This window comes from Plasmodium gallinaceum (assembly GCF_900005855.1).
Source record: "Plasmodium gallinaceum strain 8A genome assembly, contig: PGAL8A_v1_74, whole genome shotgun sequence".
In the NCBI taxonomy this organism is placed as follows: Eukaryota; Apicomplexa; class Aconoidasida; order Haemosporida; family Plasmodiidae; genus Plasmodium; species Plasmodium gallinaceum.
The window spans coordinates 60,988-84,657 of NW_021628235.1; the positions used below are offsets into that span (position 1 = coordinate 60,988).

Below are 23,670 nucleotides of genomic sequence, written 5' to 3' on the forward strand. Positions count from 1 at the left end.
ATTAAAAAAAAAAAAAAAAAAAAAAAAAAAAAATTGGGAGATCGTATTTGTAACAATTTTATTATAATGGGAAATAAGAATACTAAAAAATACGAATTATGTGAAATTCAATACGAAAAAGGTTTAATATTTTATAATAAAAAAAAAATATATATATATATATATATATTTATATTAATGATTATTGAGTTCAATTTAATTTTTATCTTAATTTAAAAACAAAAATTATCATTATAAATTATTTTATTTATATGAAATTCTAAAATTTTTTTTTCTTTAGAATTTGAGTTAAAATATCCATGGAATGAAATTATTAAATGGGGTAGTAATGATTTAAATGTAGATGTAAGTCTTACAATAATTAAAAAAATAATTGAAGAAATAAAAGATATAACATTAGATGAAGAAAGTTATTTTAATATAACAGAAGGAAAAAGTTTAGATGAATTTAAATTTGAAAATTCTTTCGTTGAATGGGCAACAGCATTGTTAAAAGAAATTACTAACTTAAAAAAAATAAGATATAATATAGTTCCAAAACTAGTTAATGAAAATGAATTTTGGTTAAGATATTTTGCTACTATAAAAATAATAATTATTAAAAACATATTTGATACTATAGAAAATTAAAATATACAAAAAAATCTTCTTTTCTTCATTACACAAATAACAATATTCTAAATATTAAAAGTTTTACATTTTTTATTAATATAGAAAAAAAAATTATATATATATATATATATTTACATATATTTTTTTTAAAACAAAAAAAAAAGAAAAAAAAAAAAAAAGTTTATAAATTAACAAAAAATATATATTTAAAATAAAAGTAAAAAAGTTAATATTTAGATGCAGTATTTTTTAATACATTTATCAAAATTAAACACCATTACCCCCAAAATATAGTTAAGCAGATAAATTAAAATATCTTAATAAATATATGAAAACATTATACTGCAATATAAATTTATATATAAAAATATTTGAATAGGTATTCCAAGTGAAAATTATTCAGAAAAAAATGTAAATAAAAATATAAATTTAAAAAAGAAAAAAAAGCTAAATAAATAACTATTTTAAAAAAAAAAAAAAAAGATGAATAAATATTTTATTAAAAATAAGAAAAATTAAAAATTAAATACGTAAATTTTAATACATCTCGTCATAAATATAAAAAAAAAAAAGAAAAAAAATTATGGGCAAATAATTGTCTAATCAAAAAAATTGTATGAAATAAAAAAAAATTACAGAAATAACTAAATTACTATATCATTAACAATATTTCGTAGTAATGTAAAAATAAGTTTGTATTTTTTAAATCAGAATTTTTTTTAAAATATTCACATTTTTTTATTTTATTTTATTTACTTTTTTTTACAATTTCCTTTAAAAGTCAAATATACTGAATTCATATAAATAATTATTAAATATTTTAATAATTTACAAAAAAAAATTATTTAGAGAAAATTTTAATTAATAAAGAAATTTCAAATTATTTTATATTTTTCTTTATTATTTTTTGCATTTACAGACATTTTTTTTAAATTTTTCCATAAAAATTAATTTTAGTGAAATATATATTTATTATTTACTTTCTTAAAACTTATAATTCTAACATATGAATAGATTTCAGTAGTTGTGTTAAATTAGATTCAGCTTTCTCAAGGAGTTCTTTTTTTGAAGATAATTCATCAATAGCTTTATTTACATTTTCTCGTTCATCATCATCATCATCTGCATTTTCTGTTTGTTCTCTTCTTCGATGCCTTCTGAGTTTTTTAGGTTTTCTGTTTGTACTTTCTAGTTCATCACTTTCATCTTCATCAGCCATTCTTTTTCTTTTTGCACTTTTTATATTTGCGTTTTCATCCCCCGCTCTTCTACCTATATTTCTACTTCTTTTATTTTCCTCTTCATCTGTTTCTCTAGCAGTACTTTTTTTTATTCTATTTCTAGGAGGGCGATCTTCATCTTCATCTTGCTTAGAACGACTATTATTTGATTCTTTCATATTTACCTTTTCTACACTTTTCATGTTTCTCCTTCCGTTTTCTTCATCACTATTTCTTAATTGTAAATCATTTTCTTCTTCTTCTTCTTCTCCTTCCTCTTCTTCATCATCATCTTCATCTTCTTCTTTATTTCTGAGTCTTTGTCGTTTTCTTTCTCTATTCTTTCTTTTTTTCCTTCTTCGAGATTCACGTTTTTTTTTTTTTTTTCTTGCCTTTTTTGATTTACCTTTTCTTTTTCTTTTTTTCTTTTTACTTTTTCTACGAGATTTTGATTTCTTTTTTTTAGAAGAATTTCTCTTACTTACTTTATTACCTCTACGTCTTCTTGATAAAGATAATAATATACGGCTTTTAATTAATTGCTTTTTTTTTGAAGTCTCTTTATCAATTATACAGCTTTTTAATGAATTATTTTCAGTTAATATTATTTGTAATCCAAAATTCTCATTTTTCTTTATGAGGATATTATGAGTTATAATCCTAAGAAATAGCATAAAATTGTATACTTTATTTTTTTCTATATATACTTTTTTTTTTAAAATCTCAAAAATTTGATTATCCTTTATAAAATTTATTGCACCATTTCTATAATTCATTAAATATAAGTTAAATCTATTTCTACTTTCATTTGTTTTTTTAACTACTTTAATAATAGGGATGTTATCATTTTTTTTATCCAAATAATATATTTGATTTAAATAATTTTTAAAATTATATATGTCTTTTGTTGTCTTTTTATTAACATATAAAATTATAATTAAATTAATTAAAAATACAACAAGGTGCTTTCTCCTCAATAAAACTTTTATAAATTTAAAATTATTTGCATTTATTTTTAACATTTTTTTTTAACTAATTAAAATTTTTTTTCATATTTATAAAAATGTTCACTAATTTTTTTTTCTTTTTTTTTCATTTTACAAATTTTTAAAACAAATTTTGAAATATTTAAAAAAATTATATTTCCACAAAAAAAAAAAAAGTAATTTTTAAAATAAATCTAAAATTACTTTAAAAAATAACTATAAAAAAATAACAATGCATTGAAAATGAAATATATATTGTAATTCAAATTTTTTTTTTTTTTTTTTTTTTTTTTTTAGATTTATTCAAAAATTTTCATTCGGTGTTGTAACAACTCACATTAGGAAATATTTATTTTAATTTTTTTTTTTCATATTTCAATAGTTAATATATAAAAAAAAAAGTGAATAATTTTAAATATTTAAAAAAAAAAAAAAAAATCTTTAAATATTAAGTTCAAAAATGATAATAAAGAAAAAGAATAAATAAAATGATTTTTTTTTAATCGAAAAATTATATATATATATTAAAGAAATATAAATATTTAAAAAACCATCAATTATATATATATATATATATATATGTAAATTGAATATTTTAAAGTATATAAATTATAAGAAAATTATTTATTAATACAAAAAAAAAAAAAATTATGAAAAGAAACAAATTTAAGAAATATAAATAAGGAATAGAAAAAATTTGTTTTTTAGAATGCAACAAAACTTTTAGACAAAATACTTTTTATCCTATAATAGAGAATGCATCAAGTATTTTTATTAAATTAAAAAATAAAAGTGAATAAAAATGAAAAAGTATTTTTTAAAATATTATACTTTTAATATTTTTTATGAGAAGGAAAAGATAATGAACAAATAAAAAATTTCTTGCTTTTATTTTTCAATGAACTATAAAAATTCTTAAGAATTTTAAAGAAAATATATTTTTATACACTAAATCATATTTGTGCCTTTTATTTAATAAAAATAATCTAAACTATTAAAAAAAGAATATTATAAAGGAAAAAGTATAATTTAATAATAAAAATAAAAGTATTTTTTATAATATCACAATTCTTATTATATAATTTCAAAATTTTAAAACTACAATAATATTATCTAAATTTTTTCTAAATTTCTAAATAATATTAACAAATAAGAATAAAAAATAAAATATATATTATTTGTGATAAAGATAATAATATTTGATTTCTTATTGGTGTTTACAATAATAATAGTATTATATTTTTTTGTAGATAAAATAAAATGTTGCATTTAAGTAATTCCTTTGTCTAAAGTCACTTTATTATAACTATTCCTATTATTACACTAAATTTATATATATATACTATTAAAAATAACAATTTTTTATATTTTATTTCTACATTTTCATAATATTCATAATTTATATTTTTTTATATTATTCCTATATCCTTTAAAACTATTGATATATAGTTTAATTTTTTTATTTAAAAAGTATTAATAAGTATCATTAATTTATTAAACATTCTTTAATAATAGGAATATTATTCTCTATATATGTTGCGACAAAACTTGCAAATAATTTTAATAAGGATAATGTAAAACAAAAAAAAAAAAAAAAAATAATAATGATTAAATAATATCAGTGCATTACAATTAAAGTTTGTATTATTTTATTTTCTATTTATATTTTATATTAATAAATTATTTACATATATTTGTTTTTTTTTTTTAAACAATACTTAAGATAAATTATGAAAACATAAAAAAAAATGTATTGTATTCACAAATTTTATTAAAATTATTTTTGTAAAGTTGATAAGCTACTTATTGCAACTGCGTTATGGTGCTTCTAATTTTTTTAATGGACAGAAATACTAAAGTAAAATCTAAATTCTCCATTAACCAAATAAATGAAAAAAAAAAATAAAAAAACAATTTATAACTCTATATCTTAGGTATGATTTGGGATTTTTTTTTTTTTTTCAAGTGAATATATTACATATAATGAAATCAATGTCGTTTCAAATAAGCAAATATATGAAATGATAATAAATAGAATTAATAAAAAAATAAAATAGAAGAAAATAATATAAATTAAAAAATATTAAATAAATGAAGACAAGTAATCAATTTAATTATGAAATTCCAAGTAACATAATTTTTATTTATGGAATTTTAGGAAATGAATGCAAATAATATTATTAGTATACTTATAGTTTTTATTTACTATATTAACAGTCAACAAATTTTGAGGAAGAGAAAATTCCATAATAACTCTTACTTATTGAATACAGAAGATAAAAAATTAAAAAATATAAATAATTTAAAGAATATTGATTCGCCTAATCAAATAGAATTTGAGTATAATGCTACAAATAGCAAAAATGATAATATTTTTTCATTAGAAAAAGAAAATAAAGGCTCATTTATTCTTTTAAGTTCCAAATTAAAAGAAAAAGAATCTGACGATGACGATGACGATGGCGATGAGGATGATGAAGACGATGATGACGATGATGATGGTGAAAAGGAGAAAGAAAAGGAAAATGAGGAGAATGAGAAGGGGAATGGTAAGGGGGATGAGAAAGAATCCCGTTCTAACAACAACAGTAACTCAGTTCCATACACAGCTCTACCACCACCTCCTCCACCAGTTCCTCCACCTCCACATCCGATTCCTCCCATGACACCTTCAAGTATTGTTGGAAACGTAGTATCAAATGTCGTTACAACAGGTTTAAAATTGATTGGTATTCATTAAAACGTTTTTGAAATTTATCATTTTAAAAAAAAAAATTTTTAAATATTTTTAAGATTTTTAAAAAACTTTTATTAAAATCCTTAGTAAAAGTGTTATATATAAAAAAAATAATTGAAAAAAATTCATTTGAATACTTTTTTTGTTTTTTTTTAAGAATATTTTTCTTTTTCTTAATATAGACCAAATTTTTTTTAAAGGATAGACATAAACGTAAAATTTTTTCTATAAAATGTTTTATAAGTATATTTACATTTAAAAGTATGCATAAAATTCAGGTATTAAATCAGTTAAAAAGAATGGAAAATAGAATTTATGTAACGTATGTTTTTATGATAAGGAAATTAATTAATAGGTATCTATATAATATTATAATTTAAGAAAAATAATATTATTCTCATAACATTTTGGAGTGGAAAAAAATATAGAGTGTTATTAAAGATTTAGTTAAATATTCAACTATTATATTAATTTATATATTATGTAGATCACATTCAATTTTATAAGAAGAATGATTGGGGAACTTCATTATGTACAAAATAATTATTAATTTTATTCCACATACTCAAGCAATTTATTAAATACAAAATATGTTATAATAATCTTCTAAAAAATTCTTACATTTTTCATTAACACTTTTAAATACATAAGAATCTAAAAATATATTTTTAAAAAATAAGGTTAAAAGGCACTTACTATTATATTAATTTCACCATTGAGATATATAAAAAGAAAAGGTTAAAATGTTAAATATGTAAAACAATATTATAAAAAAAAAAAAAAAAAAATACAAATTACAATTGGATACATTATATATTCTTTTAGATATCTATCTTTAACACATAATAGTAAAATTATTATTATAAATAATTTATTTGCTTCGCTGTCTAAGTATCGTTAAAAACTCCTAATATAGGCTTAAATTTATTTAAAACATATTAAATAAAAAGATAATTTTTTTTAAAATGTGCAACATATAACATATAACATATAAATGTAAATATATATATATATATATATATATATATATATATATATATATTTTGTTAAGCTAAGTTATAATTTTACAACTCTATAAAAACAAATGAATATTTTGGAATCATATTACTTTCATTTTTTTTTTTTTTTTTTAAATAAATGCACACACAAATTATGTTAGAAAAAAAAAAAAATTTTTTTACTTATAAATAAAATGTGTGTGCAAAAATTTTTTAGTTTGTGGTGAATTAATGCATAAAAAAGTGCATGAAAAATTAAGTTTTTTTAGAATATGAAATAGTAAGGTATTTCTTTTTATTAACATGTTACTAACTCATTATTAATATACACACAAAACATTGATATTTGAATTGGGTACATGGAAATTATTACTTCATATATTTTAATACTTAAATATTTCTTATATTTTATGTATTTATAATTTGTTATTTTAAAATAATGAGAACATTCTAATAGACTCCATTAAATTTTTTTTTTTTTTTGATATAAAAATAAAAAAATTTTAGATTAAATATTTTATTATAAAAAAATATAAGAAAAACAAAAAATATATTATTCGCCACAAATTTTTTTAAATAATGTGAATAAAAAAATATATTATATACATGTATACATATGCATATATTTTACATATTATAAATATTTATATAGTAAATATATTTTATAAATTTTTGTAAAAATTATTGTTGCACCAAAGTACATACATGGTAACTTTTAATTTAAAAAAAAAAAATATATAATTGAAATATTTATATACATTGAAAAAAAAGATTTCTATTATATTGACTTCTAAAATATACTCTTATTTTTCATTAAATTTTGTGTGAAAAAAGTTATAATTTTTCTTAGTTGTGTAAAAGGAAAAATTACACAAAATAAATGTGTTCTTTTTTTTTTTTTTCATGATGGTATTTTAAATAGCGTTATTAATTTTTTTTCTTCTTTTTTTGTGATAATTTCTATTTTTTAAAGAAAAACACTAATCAAAAAAAAAATAATTAAAAAGAAAGTGTCCGTTTTAATATATGTATTACACCTTTTTAAGAAGAAAGGAGGAAAAAATAGATATAAAAGTACTAAAGAAAAATATGAAAGAAAAAAAAAGTGTTTCTTATAATACTAAGAAAGTTATAAAAATATAACTCAAAGTTATTGCATAAATAATATTTTTTTGCGGTTTATTTCTTTTGTTTTTTTTCTTATTCTTTTATATTTTTTGTAATTTTTTTTTTTTTTTTTTTTTTTTTTTATATATATATGTTTGATTATATTTTAAGTTTTAATTCATTGTTTTAATTAGAAATTTTCAAGAATTATTATTTTTTTTTATTTTTCACTAAATAATTAATTATAGCATTATAGAATAATGTAAATAATGCTTATTTGAAAAATAAAAAAAAGCCATTGGAAATTATATCTTATAAATATATATATATATATATATATATATATATATATACATATATATCTATATATACACATATATATTATTGGAAAATTAGAAAGAATAAAAAAAGAAATTCTTATACAAATAAAAATTTTAATAATTTTAAGAAAAACAAGATTTAATTTAAGTACATATAATCATAATTTACAATAAAAATGTACACATACGGTGTAGAAGGGGATGACGGATATTTACAACAAGCACAATATCCATCACCATACGAAAATCAATATCAACAAGATGAAGAATCTCCAAGTCCTAGAGGAGAAAGTCATACTCCATTTATAGGATATTTTAGTTCTCATTTATTGCGAACAGGATTTTTTTTACAATGTGTATCTTTAATATTAATGTTTATATTTTACTGGGCATTTGGTGGAACTGGTATTTTTGTATTTGATTTATATGCAGGACCTGAATGTGTTAAAGTATCTAGTGCATTTCATTTGACTATATCAATTCTAATGGCAATATATTTATTAGGTACATTATATATAGCAATGTTTCAAGTTTTCGTAGCAGATAATAGTAAATGGTGTAGAGGATTTAGAGCAGGATCAAAACTTTTATCTGCAGCTGTAACATTAGATCTTTTGTCATCTATATTAAGATTAGTTCAATATTTGTATGCATATTTCTATATGAATATGAGATGGTGGGCAAGATATCAACAAACAAAATCAGATTGGACTTTATTACATTTTGGAAGTATAGTACATAGTTTTGCTTTATTTATTTATGGTGCTGCTTTTTTTTATATGGAAGCTTATCATGATGAGGGTACTTATGAAGAACTTGCTTGGTCAAATTTAACTTTATTTAAATTAGCAGGATTGGCAGGTATATTTTAAATATATTAAAAATTAATACATAATAATTTATAGAAATTTTGAGATAATTTATATTTATAACAATTTATAATGATTCCTAATAATTTGTAATTATATTGAATATTATAAAATTATAATAATATTCTGGAGCAATATTATATTATTACAATGAATATAATGTAAATATTTGTTATGATAATGAACTAAAAATATTTTATATGAATTAGAAATATGCATAGGTTATAGTTAAATAAAAGTATAATTATTCTGTTGTAATATTCTTAATAATATATGATTATTAATTATATCTTTATATATATATTATTTTAATAGTTGAATGAAAAATATTTTATTAATGGAATGATGAATAATTATTAATATATTAATATAAATAATAATAGCAGTGAGAGTAACAACAAGTTTTATTATTAATATTGCTATAAATTTATTATTAAAATTTTTATTTTTGTTAAATATCAATAATAGAAAAAAAAAAAAAAAAAATTCTACATTTATTTTACACTATTGTATAAGTATTTATAAAAAAGTTCTATATGAAATAATAGTGTATTATTTAGAGTATTCATGCGAAGATAGTAAATATTAAAAATATTTTTTTTATATAGATTTATTATTAAAAATATTGTTTTTTTTCTTTTTCTTTATATTTTGTTTTACGTATTCATATTAGGAAATTATGAGTGAAATTAATTTTTTATATTTTGTCATAATTTTTATAATTTAAAATTTTTTTTTTTTTTTTAGAACTTTTAATGGTATTTTCCGGTTTTGGAGCTTTTTTCTCAATACTATTATTAGGTGCAATAATATGTGCAACAATTTGGGCATTTTCTTTTGAGCCTCTATTAGAAAAATGGTCTCCAGAATTGCACAGCAGAGATATAAATGCAGACGTATTACCAGAAATAAAAAATGATGAAGAGCAATGTGGATATAACGAGGAAAACGCTTATGCACCTTATAATGCAAATCCCGAAAATATGGGATATGGAGAAGAAATGATTCAACAAAATATGAATGATAATTATGTTGAAGGTAATGCATATGATCAAAATATATACGGTCAAAATGATGGAATACCAACAACCTATGATTATTCACAAATAGAAGGACAAATACAACAAAATGCTGAAATGGGGGTGTCTGAAAATAATTATGCAAAAAATGGACAATATTGAAAAACTTATTGAATAAAAGAATATTTAAAAAAAAAAAAAAAATGATAAAATAAAAGCATAAATACAATAAATAAAAGAAAATAAATGTAGTAAATATTAAAATTTTAATAAAATATATTTAATAAAAAGAATTATAATAAAGTAAATAAAATAAATTTAATAGAATAAATTTTAATAAAAATAAATGATTACAATTGTTTTTCAATTATATGAGTGTTAACTACCTAATTTTATTTATTTATTTTTTTTTTTTTTTTTATTTTTTTATTTTTCTATTCATTTATTATTATTATTTTTATAATTATTATTATGATACTAAATACAATTAAATTTTATTGAATAAATATTATAAAAAAAAAAAAAAAACATATTTTTCTTGCATTCATACTTATAATAAAGGCTTTTATTCTTTATTATTCTTATATATATCTATATTTTTATTATATTTTGTTATTATCATAATGTTATTATTTATATATATATATATATATTTAGTAAATGTTGTTTATTTATAAAAGAAATAGTATACCTATATGTATATTTCTGCATGTATATAAATATATATACATATGAAATAACAATATAGTTTTATTTTGTTTTCATAATAATAAATATTCTTCTGCATTTAAATGCTGTGGCAATTTTATTTGTTTAAATTTTTTCAGATATTGTCATTATCACATTGAATATTTTAATAATAAAAATGTATATTGTCTTTATAAAGAATACGTGGGAATACATTAAAAAGCATTTATACTTATTAATTTTTTTTATAAAAATATAAAAAGAATTAAGGAGAATAAAACAAAATTCAAGGAATAATAGTACCAAAGATGAAAAAATAAAAAATATCACAGAAAAGTAAATTTAAGCATAATAATATTCATACTATTAATCCCAACTATATAAAAAATTTACAAACAATTAAATTGAAAAAAAAAAATTTGTTATTAAAAAAAAATAAAGTTCTAAATTAAAAGGGTGTATAAATAGGTATATATTTATATATAGATATACTTTATCTTAAATTTTGAAAGCAATAACTTTTTCATATTTCTATATTTTTTTAATTTATATCAGTTTTCATATGATACAATAACTAAATAATGTATTTAGTAAAAGTACTTAATATTTAATAAATGCATTTATAATAAAAATATATAGTTATAAGATTGTAAAAAAATATTTCTTTTCTCTTTTATTTTTGACTTTTCGTTTTGTGTTTCCTTTTTCTCATTAATAAATAACAAAATAAGAACTGAAATGTAAAATATTTCTAAACAATTTTTTTTTTCTATATAATTATAAAAGAAAATATTTTCATATTTTATTAGACGAAAATTAAAAAAAAAAAAAAAAAGGAATTTAAATTAAAAAGAAATATTAGACCATAACTGCGTATTTTTTTCCTTTTTTTAAAAATATTTTATATTTTAGTATAAAGACGAATAAGTGATTTAAAAAATAAAATTAATTTTTTTGTTAAGCTATGATTTTTTTAATATTAGAATTTTTGTTTTTGTGTTGATGTAAAACATAACCCTAAACAATTTATTATAGGAAAAAAAAAAATAAAATGAAAAATTCTGAGAAGAAAAATAAAGAATGTTCTATTATGTATTTGTTAATTATTTAATTATAATTCATCTTCTATTTTAAAACAAACTAATTTATATATATTTTTTTTTAGTTCTTTTTGTTACATTTTTTTTTTTTTTTACAGAAGAAAAAAAAATTTAGTTGTATATTTTTATAAAAAAAACAGAAACATATGTAAGATTCAAAACCATATTTTAACTTTAATAAAATATTAAAATTTAAATTAAAAATTCACGTTTTTTATTTTTTTTATTTCAAATGAAAAAGTATAGTTACTAATTTATGGTTATTTTTAACTGTTGTTATGGCAAAAATGCTAATATAAAAAAAAAAAAAAAAAAAATTGAAAAAAATCATGAGATGAAAAATTTGGAAAATAATTAATATGATGAAAAATATAAAAGATGAATTAAATAACAGTAAACTTAATTTAGAAAATAAATCAACAAAATTAACTCATATGATTGGCAGATTAGGAGAATCAAAAGGAAATTTTTTTCTTTTAAGAAAAAAAATTAATGAATATTTTAAAAAAAAATACCAATACAAAAATATTAGCAGTAATGAATTTACCGTAAATCAATATAAAAAAAAAAAAAAATGTATAAAACCTATAAATTTATTGAATTTAAAGTATATATGTGAAAATAAGGATAGTGTAAAATTGAATTGTTTAAATAATGAAAAGAAAAATACCCTTTCTTATAAAAACAAATATTTGAAAAAATATTCAAATATATCTAGTAGTAATAGTACAAGCAAAACATGTATAATACCAATAGACGAAAATTTAGAAAAAGAAGAATATTGCAGAACCAAAAACTTACATTATATATATAAAAATAATGTAGAAAATGTACATAATAAGAAATATGAAAGAAAAAATAAATATAAAAATAATGAAAAAAATATAATTCAGAAAAAAAGAAAAAAAAAAGAAATAAGAAATAAATTAACAGAATATAATAAAAGAAATTTCATTTATGAAAATTCAAGATGGAAGTCAAGGTTGAATTATATAAAATGTATGATGTCTTACTCTCTAAAGTTGGGTGTTATATGGAGATTTCCTTATGCATGTTATATTAATGAAGGAGGGTGTTTTTTATTTGCATATTTCGTATGTATATTATTAATAGGATTTCCCATGTTTTTATTAGAAATAACTATTGGCCAAAAATATCAAAAATCCTTTATATATTGTTTTAAAGAATTATGTGAAAAATTAATAGGCATACCTATTTCATCTATATTAATTATAATTTTATGTATTATATATTTTTATGCAATATCATCATGGGTATTATTATATTTTATAAAATCTTTTAATTTTTTTTTGCCTTGGAGCAATGGAGGCTTAAACAAATCAGACTCTGCAAAACGTTTTTTGTTAATAGAAATTTTAAATAAGTCAGAAACATTATCTTTTAATGAATTAGCGTTTAATAAAATAAATACTTCATTATTTGTATGTGTAGCAATAATTTTTATTATACTACTTCTTTTTTTAACAATGAAAAAAAAAAAAAAAAAAAAATTCTTTGATTTAATGAAATACAAAGACTTCTTCTTATGCATCCTTTTATTTTTATTATTTATTAGATCAATATCATTAGAGGGATCTTTAGATGGTATACATTATTATTTAAAAATAAACTTTCAGAAATTAAAAAATGGATCATTGTGGGTTTCTGCAGGCTCTCAAATATTTTACTCTTTAGGTATTTCATGGGGAGAACTAATTAATTATGGGAGTAAAAATAAAAAAAAAAATAATCTGGTCAAAGATTGTTTAATTATGGTTTCGTTAAATACAATAACATCGTTTTTTATCGGTTTTACTGTATTTTCAATAATTGGTTTTATGTCCAGTATATCTAAGATGCCAATAAATGAAGTAGGAAACATAAGTCTAGGGTTACCCTTCGTTGCATATTCTTTAGGAATTAAAGAAATTTCAAATTTTTCATTTTTTTCTTTTTTTTTTTTTGGTGTATTATTAATTACTTGTATAGAATCTTTATTGTCAATGATTGATATGGTTGTCAAAACTACTTTTAGCTTGTTAAATATCAGGAGAAAAAATATGGGGAAAAAAAAAAAAAAAAAAATTATTATCATGATATGTATTTTTATATTTTTAACTAATATTTTTTTAACATATCCATCTGGTTCTTATTTGGTTGATATAATGGATTTTATATCAGGAATTGCAACCATTTACATCCTTGCCTTATGTGAAATTTTTGCTCTATTAAAGTATTATAAAATCGTAAATTTTGTAAATGATATTTATTATATGACAAAAATTAGATTACATTTTTTTTTTATATTTTTGTATTTATATATAATACCATTTTTATTAACTTTATTATTTTGTATAAGTATTTGCTTTCTTATTATTCCTCATCAACATATGACGACTAACCAAAAAGAAACAGAGAAAAATATAGATAAAAGAAAAAGTTGTTCTGATAATTCTTCATGTAATATGCATGGAATATGCATAGATAATGTATGTGTGTGTAATGCTGGATGGAAAAATTATGATTGTTCAGAACCATATTATAAAATACATTATCAAAAAGATAAAAATAATAAAGATATAAATAATGACATTATAAATGAAACTATATTGAGATATGAAGAACCTAATAAAAGCAATAACAACAATGATAGTAAAGAAAATTATAGTATAAAAGATAGTAAAAATTGTGATATAGTTAATAATAAGGATAGTAATTGCAATAATAATATTGAGGATGAGGAATTTATTAAAAAAGAAAATGTAGAATTTATTGATGACATTTTGTCAAAGCACAATGTAAAGCTAATTTATCAAACAAAATTTGATTTTAATTTTTTAGATGACACTGATGTTGATTATTCTATAATTCCTTTGAACGAATTTGATGAAATTTTAAAAAAATATTATATAGAACATATGGAAAATGGTAAAATTGAAATGAAAGATAAATTAAATGTAGTAGAAGAAAAGAATAAATGGTTTAATAAAAAAATTGATTTTAATAACATTCATTACAAAAGTTTTACATATGATAATTTTGTAATAACTCCACTTTTATCTTGCCCTGAATTTTGTAATGAAAACATAGGAAGAGGAATATGCATAAATGAGTTATTTTTAGAAAAAAATTGGATAAATAATAGTACTATTTTAAATTTTTTTACTGAAAATAATACAAGTGATGATGATATTTTAAATTTTTACACTCAAAATATTTATAATTATATAGGTAAGTGTGTATGTAATGTTGAATTTACAGGAAAATCTTGTTCACAAAATAGATATATAAAAGGGTATCCTTCTTTTTTTCTTTTGATTGGATGGATATTTGTTATTATTACATTATTACCTATTCCATTAGTTTTCTTTTTTTCAAGAATTAGGAATATTTTTGTGAAGTTTTTAAATAGAAATAATAGAAATATTTATAAAAATATAAATAGAAGGTATAAAAAGAAAAAATATAATATAATATCTGATATTCCAATTACTCTATCAAAATCAAAAAAAAGGCAAAAACATTGTAATTTTAATACTTATGATGAATCAAATAGCAATTTTCAAAATTTTTCGAAATATAAAAAAAATGATATTTTAGATAATAATATATATAACTCATTAAATAATAAATTTTATTTTATCTTTAAAAGAAAAAAAAAGAGGATATTAAAAAAAAATTTTTTGGGACAGTAAAAAAGTACTTATTTTTTGATAATTCATAAAATAGATGTAGATGAAAAATTAATAAAAATGTATATTTCAAAAAATATTTTTTCAATAAAAAGAAAAAAATTTACCATAAAATTATAGAAAATATTGTTGATATAAATGAAACAATTATTAAATGAACAGAAATAAATAAAAATTTATACATTTAACAATGAAAAAATGAACAATAATATTTTTAATTAGCAAGAAAAAAAAAAAAAAAAAAAAAAATAAAAGTGAAAAAAGTTTCTGAGAAAATATAGAAGAAAATATATTAATATAGTAATATATGTGAAATTAAAATTTGCATTTTAATTAAGATTCTTTTTTCTTATTTGTATATAAATTAGCTAAAATTTGTTTTCAATTAATTACACATACTTTCTTATTTTTTTCAATATTAGAAGTACCATTTGGAAAATACTAAAATTTTAATGCTTATATTTATATGTATGCCCTTTTCATATATATATTTAAAAAGTTTAAATAAAATTTTAGGCACTTTTTGTTATTTTTTTTTTTTTACTTTGTTTTATTTTTTTTAAATGTATTATTTTTAATTTTTGTAACGAAATATACACTTGTTTTGGTAAAAACAATAAAAATAAAGCAATTGCAAAATGAAAAATTATTTGTCAACATATTTTTATAATATACGTTCTTTTCATAAAATTATGTTTATATTAAATTTGAAAGAATTCAAAAAAAAAAAAAAAAAAATGTAAAATAAAGATACTAGAAGTATATGTATATAATGAAAATTAATTATAGGATTGTAATTTTTTTAAATGATACATCTTTCCCTTTAAAAATAGTTACATTATTCATTTTAATTTACTTTTTTTTTTTTTTTTTTTTCTCTTAATTCATTTTTGGAATTTTATAATTTTAAAAAGCACTTTTTTTTTAATCCATTTCTATATTATTAATGCATTCGTTTTGTTGAAAACTTAAAATGTTATCGTTCTCTTCATTTAATAAACCTTTTTTCTTTACCATATTTTTGTCCATTTGAATCATTAAATTATATAAGAAATCGCAATCTGTAGAAAACTCTTTATTTTTCACAATAGTATATAAATCTATGTACTTAAGAAGAAATAATTTTGTTAATCTGAATTTAAAGATTGGATTATGTTTGCTCTTTTCGCTTTCCTCAATTTCATTAATCGGATCATTATCAATATACATTTTTTTTTTATAATCTTCTAGTTTATCAATTAGTTTTTCTATTAATATTTTTTTGTTACTATTTTTTTTTTTTCTCTCTGTCATTGTACTATTGTCGTCTAACTCCCAAAATTCTGCTTCTCTTCTTAAATAGATTTTATTTATTTCTAATAAAAAATTATTTACTTTATTTATATCATGAACACTATAGGATTTGTTCGAATTATTATTTAAATCTATATTACTAATTGTATAAATGTTATTACAAGTATTTATTTGATTCGTTTGATTTATATTATTTGAATTATCAATTAATTTTGTGTATCTGTAATTATTTTTTATTAAACTTTTGTTATTTTTATTTAATTCATAATAATTTTTCATTTTTTTATTTAATGATTCAAAAATTTCAATTACATAAATTAAATTTTCTACGGGTGATTTTTGTATATTTTTATTATTATCTCCTTTCATTTCTATTTTTTCTTTTTTTTGTGTTTCTATATTTATATTTTTAAATTCAAAATTTAAATCATAATTTTCGCAATTTGTTTTTCCTATCAACTGTTTTTTCCATGTATACCAACAATATTCTTTAGTTAGTAAATATTTAAAAAAGGGATTTTTAAAATGATCAAAATAATTCATTAAATCTTTATTAAACAAATATATTATTTTTTTTATTTTTTCATTAATTGTGTCACTATTTTTTAAGTCATTTGAATTCACTATAATATTTTGATTCATATGTTTGGTATTATTAACCATTTTATTATTAATTTCTTTATTCTTACTACTATAATTATTTTCTTTCACATTTTTTTGATACAACTTAGAGGTGTTTGTATTCATCGAATAATATTTTTCTTCATTTTTTTTCTTTTCGTTATGTTTATTTGTATCTAAAAAAAAAGTATTTTCATTATTTATTTCTATATTATTTGAACTATTAAAACGAATTTTTTCTTTATTTTTCATATCACTTATTTTTGTTAATGCATCAATACTTCTATCTGTTTTCTGTTTACATAAATTCCCATTTTTCCCATGTATGTTATGTTCATAATTTAAATAATTAATAACCAATAAAATGTTAAAAAAAAAAACTTTTATAAAATTTTCATCACGTATTAAGATATTATATATATGTAGATTTCCAAGAAAATCGAAAGTACTATTGTACATATATTCTTTTATAATATTTAAATTTATTATATTTTCTTTTTTTAAATTTTTCACATACGAATAAAATATTTTAAAGGCATTATATACATCTTCTAATGATACACTATTTTGAACAATAAATATTTCAGGAAATTTTACAAATGTAACAAGATAAATAAAGGATAAATAAACTCTGTAATTTTTATTTGATTCATTTAAGTTTTCAAATAATTTATTACATTTCGCTTTTTTTAAATCCTTAATTTCGTTTTTATCGATAGAATTTTCTCTTTTTCTTTTTTTATTTTTATCTTTATTATTTAATTCTTCATTTTTTTCATCAATTTTTTTATTTTTATCACTTTTTTTAGAATGGGTAAGGATATTCTGATGTTTATCATCTCTCTCATTATTTTTTAAAATATCTTCGTTTTTGATCATTTCACTTTTATATAAATTATCGCTATGAACTATATTATTATCTGTATTTTTTTTTTTTTCTTCATTTTCTTCTTTATTTATTGCAATATTTAATTCCTCTTTTTTACTTAAATTTGAAAAATTATTATTATCATTTTTACTTTTATTTTTTCCATCGTTTGTTAAATCAATACTATATGAAAATCTACCATTCATTTCATTTTCAATTATATTTTTTATTTTTTTATAATTCTTGATATTTTCTTGGATATTCAATTCAAAATCATCATAAATAATGGATTCGTTATTTAAATTACTTTTATATTCTTCAAACGAATCATAAAATAAAAAATTGAAATTATTTTTTAACGACTGTCTATTGCAAAAACCTAGATGATTAATAGGTAAGCATTCAGATAATAGAAGATTAAGAAAAAATATATTTAAAGAATCTTTTTTATTTAACTTAATTTTTTTTTGTAAAGTTTTAATAAAACCAATTAGCCTAGCTCCCACTGATTGTGTTTTTACAGGATCATTAAAAATAATAAAATTTTGAAATTCTTTATATTTTTCTATAAATTTATTTTTATAATTGTGAAGAAAATTAATTATATAATTTACACAGCTCAATGGAATTATATTTGCGAAATCATTTAAAATCTCAATAAAATTTATAATGCTAACATAATATGGAGTTAATATTAAAAAAATTTCACAAAAAACAGTGATAAGTTTTGCTAAAAGTTTACTACTTTTCACTTTATTTATTAAAGAAAAAAAAAAGCTTTTTAATTCTGTCACAAAATTATTTAATATTTTATTAAATATGTCTTCACTTATTTTGATAAAGTTATTAGGTGTGGAATTATTTGTCAATTCAACATTTGAAGATATATTAACTGGTACTATTTCATTTTTATTATTTTCAACGTTCGAATTAATACAATCATTTATATAACTTTTATCATTTAGAGAATTTATACTATTGGTACTAATTGAATGTTTCTCCTTTTTATCCTTTACATTGTAATTCATTAAAAAATCATTGTTTTTATTTTCAATTAATTTGACATAATCAATTATGCAAAAATTGGCATTTATAATTTTTTCATTTTGTATATTATTCATAAGAATTTTTAAATAATCACAAATTAAAAGTCTCGTTTGTTTTCCATTCAAAAATATTATATTATCTTTAACTTTTCTTGTTTTTTTTTTCTTCTTTTTATTGTCTTTTATTAAAGCATTATTTAAATTGCTTTTGTTCAAATAAGAACCTTTAACAAATAAATTATAAAAAAAAAAAAAATAAGAAGGATCTTTAGTTAAATCATTCATATTAAAACTTTTAATATTATCTATAAATATTTTATTTTCTTCATATTTTTCATAATATTCCTTTTCAGATTGTAAAATATTTAAATAATCTTTTTTTATAAGTTTTTTTTCCTTTTTTTTTTTAAATAATAAATTCATTTTTGATTTTTTTTTAAAACTTTTCATTTTAAACTTTTTTAAGTAAAAATTAATATATTTTTTAATGGAGTTCAAATTTTTCCATTCTTTTATGTTATTTTCATTTTTCTTGGAGTTTTTATCATTTATACATTTGGTACATTTTATGTTTCCTTTACTTCTCTCTATATGTTTGTTTTCATTTATACATAACATTTTATTTGAATCTTTTCCACATTTTTTAAAATTCATTTTAAATATTTTATTAAATTGTTTTTTCAATTAAATAATGATATTTTCATTGTATTTATTTATATATTTATTTATCTATTTATTTAATTATATATTTATTTATCTATTTATTTATTTAATTATATATTTATTTATCTATTTATTTATTTATTTATTTATTTATATATTTGCTTATTATTTTTTTTTTTTTTTGCTAATTTGATAAATATTTTTGTTTTAATTTATTTTATCAATTTTTTATTTACATATTTTCATAATATTTTAAATTTTTTCTAAAATTCAATCAGTTAATTTTTTTATTTCATAACATCGACTGTACTGATATTAATTTTTGTAAAAATAAAAAATTAAATTTTTTTTTTTTTTTTTTTGTAAGTTAAAAACGTAAAGTTTTAAAAGAAAAATAAAATATGGTGAATTATTATAATGATGATGATTTTTATGCATGAATTTTAAAATATTTCATCAAAATAAAAAAAAATTAAAAATCTCAAAAGAAAAACTATTGATATTAAAAGGAAATTTTATTTTATATACATAATGTCAAAATAAAAAAATAAAAAGTAATTATGGATATATTTCTATATAAGGAAAATTCATTACGATTTTTTTAATTCAACATATAAACGGGAATTTAGATTATTTTAAGAATTCACTTTGATATGAAAAAATAAACAAAAAGGAATAGCAAAATGTAGAACAATTAAAACATATATTTACCTATTTTATATAATTAAAGCATGTAATTCTTTTTAAAATAAACATTTTCGTTTAAAACTCGCACAATTTTAATATATTATTATTCCTATTACACTCTTTAGTGTTTCCAATACAGAGTTATTCTTTTTTTTAAAACGAGTAACTTATAAATAGATATAATTTATGAGAAAAACTACAATAAAAAAAGAAAAGGTACCTTTTTATTAATAAATGGATTAATAAAATTTAACTGTTCATTTGGAAAATTTTTAATTTTAGACTTTTTTTTTTTTATTTTTGCACCTCCTATATTAATGTTTAGAAATATATTTAAGAAAATTATATTAAATAAGGTTTCTTGATCAATTTTCTTGTATGTTTAAAACTTTTAGTGAAATAATTTGAATATAAAAAATATTATGACTTACATCTCTTTAGAAATAACCTTTGTTCTGGAGTTACAGTAGTACTCTTTTATCCAAGTTTTACTAAAACTACAAAAAAAAAAAAAAAAAGAAAATTATATATATATATATAAATATATGCACACATATATATGTATATATTATGCATACGAAAATTAATAATTTAATTTATTGTATTACTGTAAGGAGTTCCATTATAAAATCCAAAAACAAATTTAGGAACAATTCTTTCGGGATCATAATATTCTGAATAATTTTTGGCTTTATAACCATAATAATTCATAAAATTTTCGTCAAAATCATAATTATACGGAACGATTTTTCTTCCTTTATTATTTTTATATTGTTTTAAGATAATTTTTCTGTAATTAGAAGTCTTAAGTACATGAAAAATAACAGGTGAAAAAATTAAATATAACAATGTTAATCCAGTAACATAAAAAAGATATTTATGCACAATTCGTGATACTTTTTTCTTCTCTCTTTGAACTTCTAGTTCAATAATTTTTTTATTTTTTTCTCTTATATATTCCATAAGTGTTTTGGGCTTTGGTTTTTCTTCTTTTTTAAAGAAACTTATAATTTTTGAAAATATGGACTTTTTTTCTTTCGAATTATTTGAAATATCATTAACTTCGTTTTCATTATTTAGTATAGATGCACTGTTTAGTTCATTTACATTTTCTAAAGTGCTTGGATCTTTATCATTTTTTGAAAGTAGATTTTCTAAACAACAATTTAATAAAATTAATGAAGTTGGTTTTTTAGTAGGATTTTCATCTATCTTTTTTAAATTACTATTTTTACTGTCAATAGGAAAATTATCTATTTTTTTATTTTCATCTTCTAATGTTTGTGAATTTTCATCCGAGTTTAATGAATCTAATTTTTTAATATATTTTTCTCCATTCTCATTTGAGTCATTATGTGTATTGTTGGTTAAAATTTTTGAGTTAGTATCTTCTCCATATAAAATGTTCACGTTTAAAAGTAAAATATAAATTAAAAAAAAAATATTATTTTTATAAAGCATTTTATTTATAACAGTTAATTTACAATAAAAACATTGTTACATAAAAAATATATTCTGAAAGGAAAAGAAAATTCATAAATTTTCTTTGCTAAATTGTTATTTATAGAAAAATGTATTTATATCAAATGGAAAAAGAATAATATTTAAATTATATAAAGTGGTGACAACAAAAATGTTTATAGATAAAATAAAATTTCAGAATCAGAAATATTAAAAAAAATTGTATGTTCTGTAGAATCGTATGAAAATAATAGTGTATTTTTCAAAATTTTCACTTAGAGTAAAAAAAAAAAAAATGTAGAGATGCTATATATAAAAAGGATAAAAAAATAGTAATAAATAAAATAAAAGTGAAATAATTAAAAACTAATAGGCATATATTTACGTAATCTTCTAATTAATTCTTTATTAAACCTTATAAGCCTTATTAATATGAAAGATTTTTTTTTGATAAGAAAATTTAAAAAAAAGGAATAAAACATTAGAATACCCTAAAAATATAAAACAAATGAAAATGTGAAAAAAAAAAAAAAAAAAGGAATAAATTTTTATCAAGTAAATGTAAATAAGAAATATTTACATCAATATTTAACAAGATCTTAAAACAGATAACAATATATATAGATTATTAAAAAGTTTATGTAAAAACATGTTTAATTAAATATAAATTTATACATTTATTTAATGTTTGTTTTGGGATTTATAATTCCTTTTTTTCACTAAAAAACCCTATAATAAAATTAAAAATATTTTAATTAGTTATTACCAAGTCCTAACACTTTTATACGAAAAAATAAAACTAAAAATTACAAAAAATTTATTATTGCATGCAATTTCATTTAAAAAAAAAAGGGTGTAGTTAATACTGCATTTCCATGTAAAAAAAAAAAAAAAAAATTTATATTAATGTAAAAAATATGTAAAATAATTATCTAAAAAATTCCAAAAAAAAAGCTCTTTTATTATTAGTTTAGAAGTTCTCCTTTTTACTTTTAAGAACATATAGGTATAAAATATTTCATATTAGAATATTTAGTTATAATGGTTTATGTAGATTTTTAAAGATTATTCTTACCATATTCTAAAATTAATAATCAATATAATGCTAAAGCATTTATTGAATGTATTTGTTTTATTATACAAATATAAAAATGAGATTTTTCTCCTTTGAAAATGTATAAAATGCAAGTTTCAATATTATTTTAGTACTTTATGAAATAAAATATACAAAAGAAAAAAAAAAAATTTTAAAAGGAGAACTTAATTTTTTTTTTGAGCTTAAATTATAATTCCTTCTGTTAAATGAAAGACCAATACATTTTCACTTATAGAAAATGTAAAAATACGGATGGGAGGAAGTAGAATAAACAATGGAATTTTTTATTAGGCTTTTTCTTTTATTTTTTTTTTTTTCTTAAATATATTTTGAAGATTACTGAGAATATTTTAAGTATCAATATTATCTTTTTTCTGCAAAAGATTTTAAATTTTTGTTATTTCACTTTATTTTTCCAATTTTAAATTAATTATTTGTAAGGTTTAAATTATTCTTAATTTGTTAAAAAGAAGAATAATATATATTTTTCAAAATAAAATAATTAATTTATTATTGTTTATTTAACACAAAAAAGTATTAATGATAATTTACCTAAGGCACAAAAAAAAAAAAAAAAAAAAAATTAAA

At 17.7% G+C, this 23,670-nt stretch overlaps 7 protein-coding genes across 7 annotated transcripts; 4 read left to right on the forward strand and 3 right to left on the reverse strand.

Moving 5' to 3' along the window:
• Nucleotides 1–66: 66 nt before the first annotated feature.
• Nucleotides 67–630, forward strand: PGAL8A_00193400 (BSD-domain protein, putative; the record flags this gene model as incomplete). The annotated part of the gene is made up of 2 exons (XM_028670616.1): nucleotides 67–121; nucleotides 281–630. The coding sequence occupies 2 exons, from the start codon at nucleotides 67–69 to the stop codon at nucleotides 628–630; spliced, it is 405 nt and encodes a 134-aa protein (XP_028527351.1).
• A 973-nt stretch (nucleotides 631–1,603) lies between these two features.
• Nucleotides 1,604–2,854, reverse strand: PGAL8A_00193500 (hypothetical protein; the record flags this gene model as incomplete). The annotated part of the gene is made up of 1 exon (XM_028670617.1): nucleotides 1,604–2,854. One exon carries the CDS (start codon nucleotides 2,852–2,854, stop codon nucleotides 1,604–1,606), a length of 1,251 nt encoding a protein of 416 aa, XP_028527352.1.
• A 2,125-nt stretch (nucleotides 2,855–4,979) lies between these two features.
• AARP (asparagine-rich protein) lies at nucleotides 4,980–5,558 on the forward strand (the record flags this gene model as incomplete). Its single annotated transcript, XM_028670618.1, has 1 exon — nucleotides 4,980–5,558. The coding sequence occupies one exon, from the start codon at nucleotides 4,980–4,982 to the stop codon at nucleotides 5,556–5,558; it is 579 nt and encodes a 192-aa protein (XP_028527353.1).
• A 2,598-nt stretch (nucleotides 5,559–8,156) lies between these two features.
• GAPM2 (glideosome associated protein with multiple membrane spans 2, putative) lies at nucleotides 8,157–10,030 on the forward strand (the record flags this gene model as incomplete). The annotated part of the gene is made up of 2 exons (XM_028670619.1): nucleotides 8,157–8,841; nucleotides 9,597–10,030. The coding sequence occupies 2 exons, from the start codon at nucleotides 8,157–8,159 to the stop codon at nucleotides 10,028–10,030; spliced, it is 1,119 nt and encodes a 372-aa protein (XP_028527354.1).
• Nucleotides 10,031–12,017: 1,987 nt separating this feature from the next.
• On the forward strand, nucleotides 12,018–15,350 carry PGAL8A_00193800 (sodium-and chloride-dependent neutral and basic amino acid transporter, putative; the record flags this gene model as incomplete). Its single annotated transcript, XM_028670620.1, has 1 exon — nucleotides 12,018–15,350. One exon carries the CDS (start codon nucleotides 12,018–12,020, stop codon nucleotides 15,348–15,350), a length of 3,333 nt encoding a protein of 1,110 aa, XP_028527355.1.
• A 921-nt stretch (nucleotides 15,351–16,271) lies between these two features.
• Nucleotides 16,272–19,829, reverse strand: PGAL8A_00193900 (conserved Plasmodium protein, unknown function; the record flags this gene model as incomplete). The annotated part of the gene is made up of 1 exon (XM_028670622.1): nucleotides 16,272–19,829. One exon carries the CDS (start codon nucleotides 19,827–19,829, stop codon nucleotides 16,272–16,274), a length of 3,558 nt encoding a protein of 1,185 aa, XP_028527356.1.
• A 1,173-nt stretch (nucleotides 19,830–21,002) lies between these two features.
• PGAL8A_00194000 (conserved Plasmodium protein, unknown function) lies at nucleotides 21,003–21,986 on the reverse strand (the record flags this gene model as incomplete). Its single annotated transcript, XM_028670623.1, has 2 exons — nucleotides 21,003–21,022; nucleotides 21,134–21,986. 2 exons carry the CDS (start codon nucleotides 21,984–21,986, stop codon nucleotides 21,003–21,005), a joined length of 873 nt encoding a protein of 290 aa, XP_028527357.1.
• Between the last annotated feature and the right edge of the window lie 1,684 nt (nucleotides 21,987–23,670).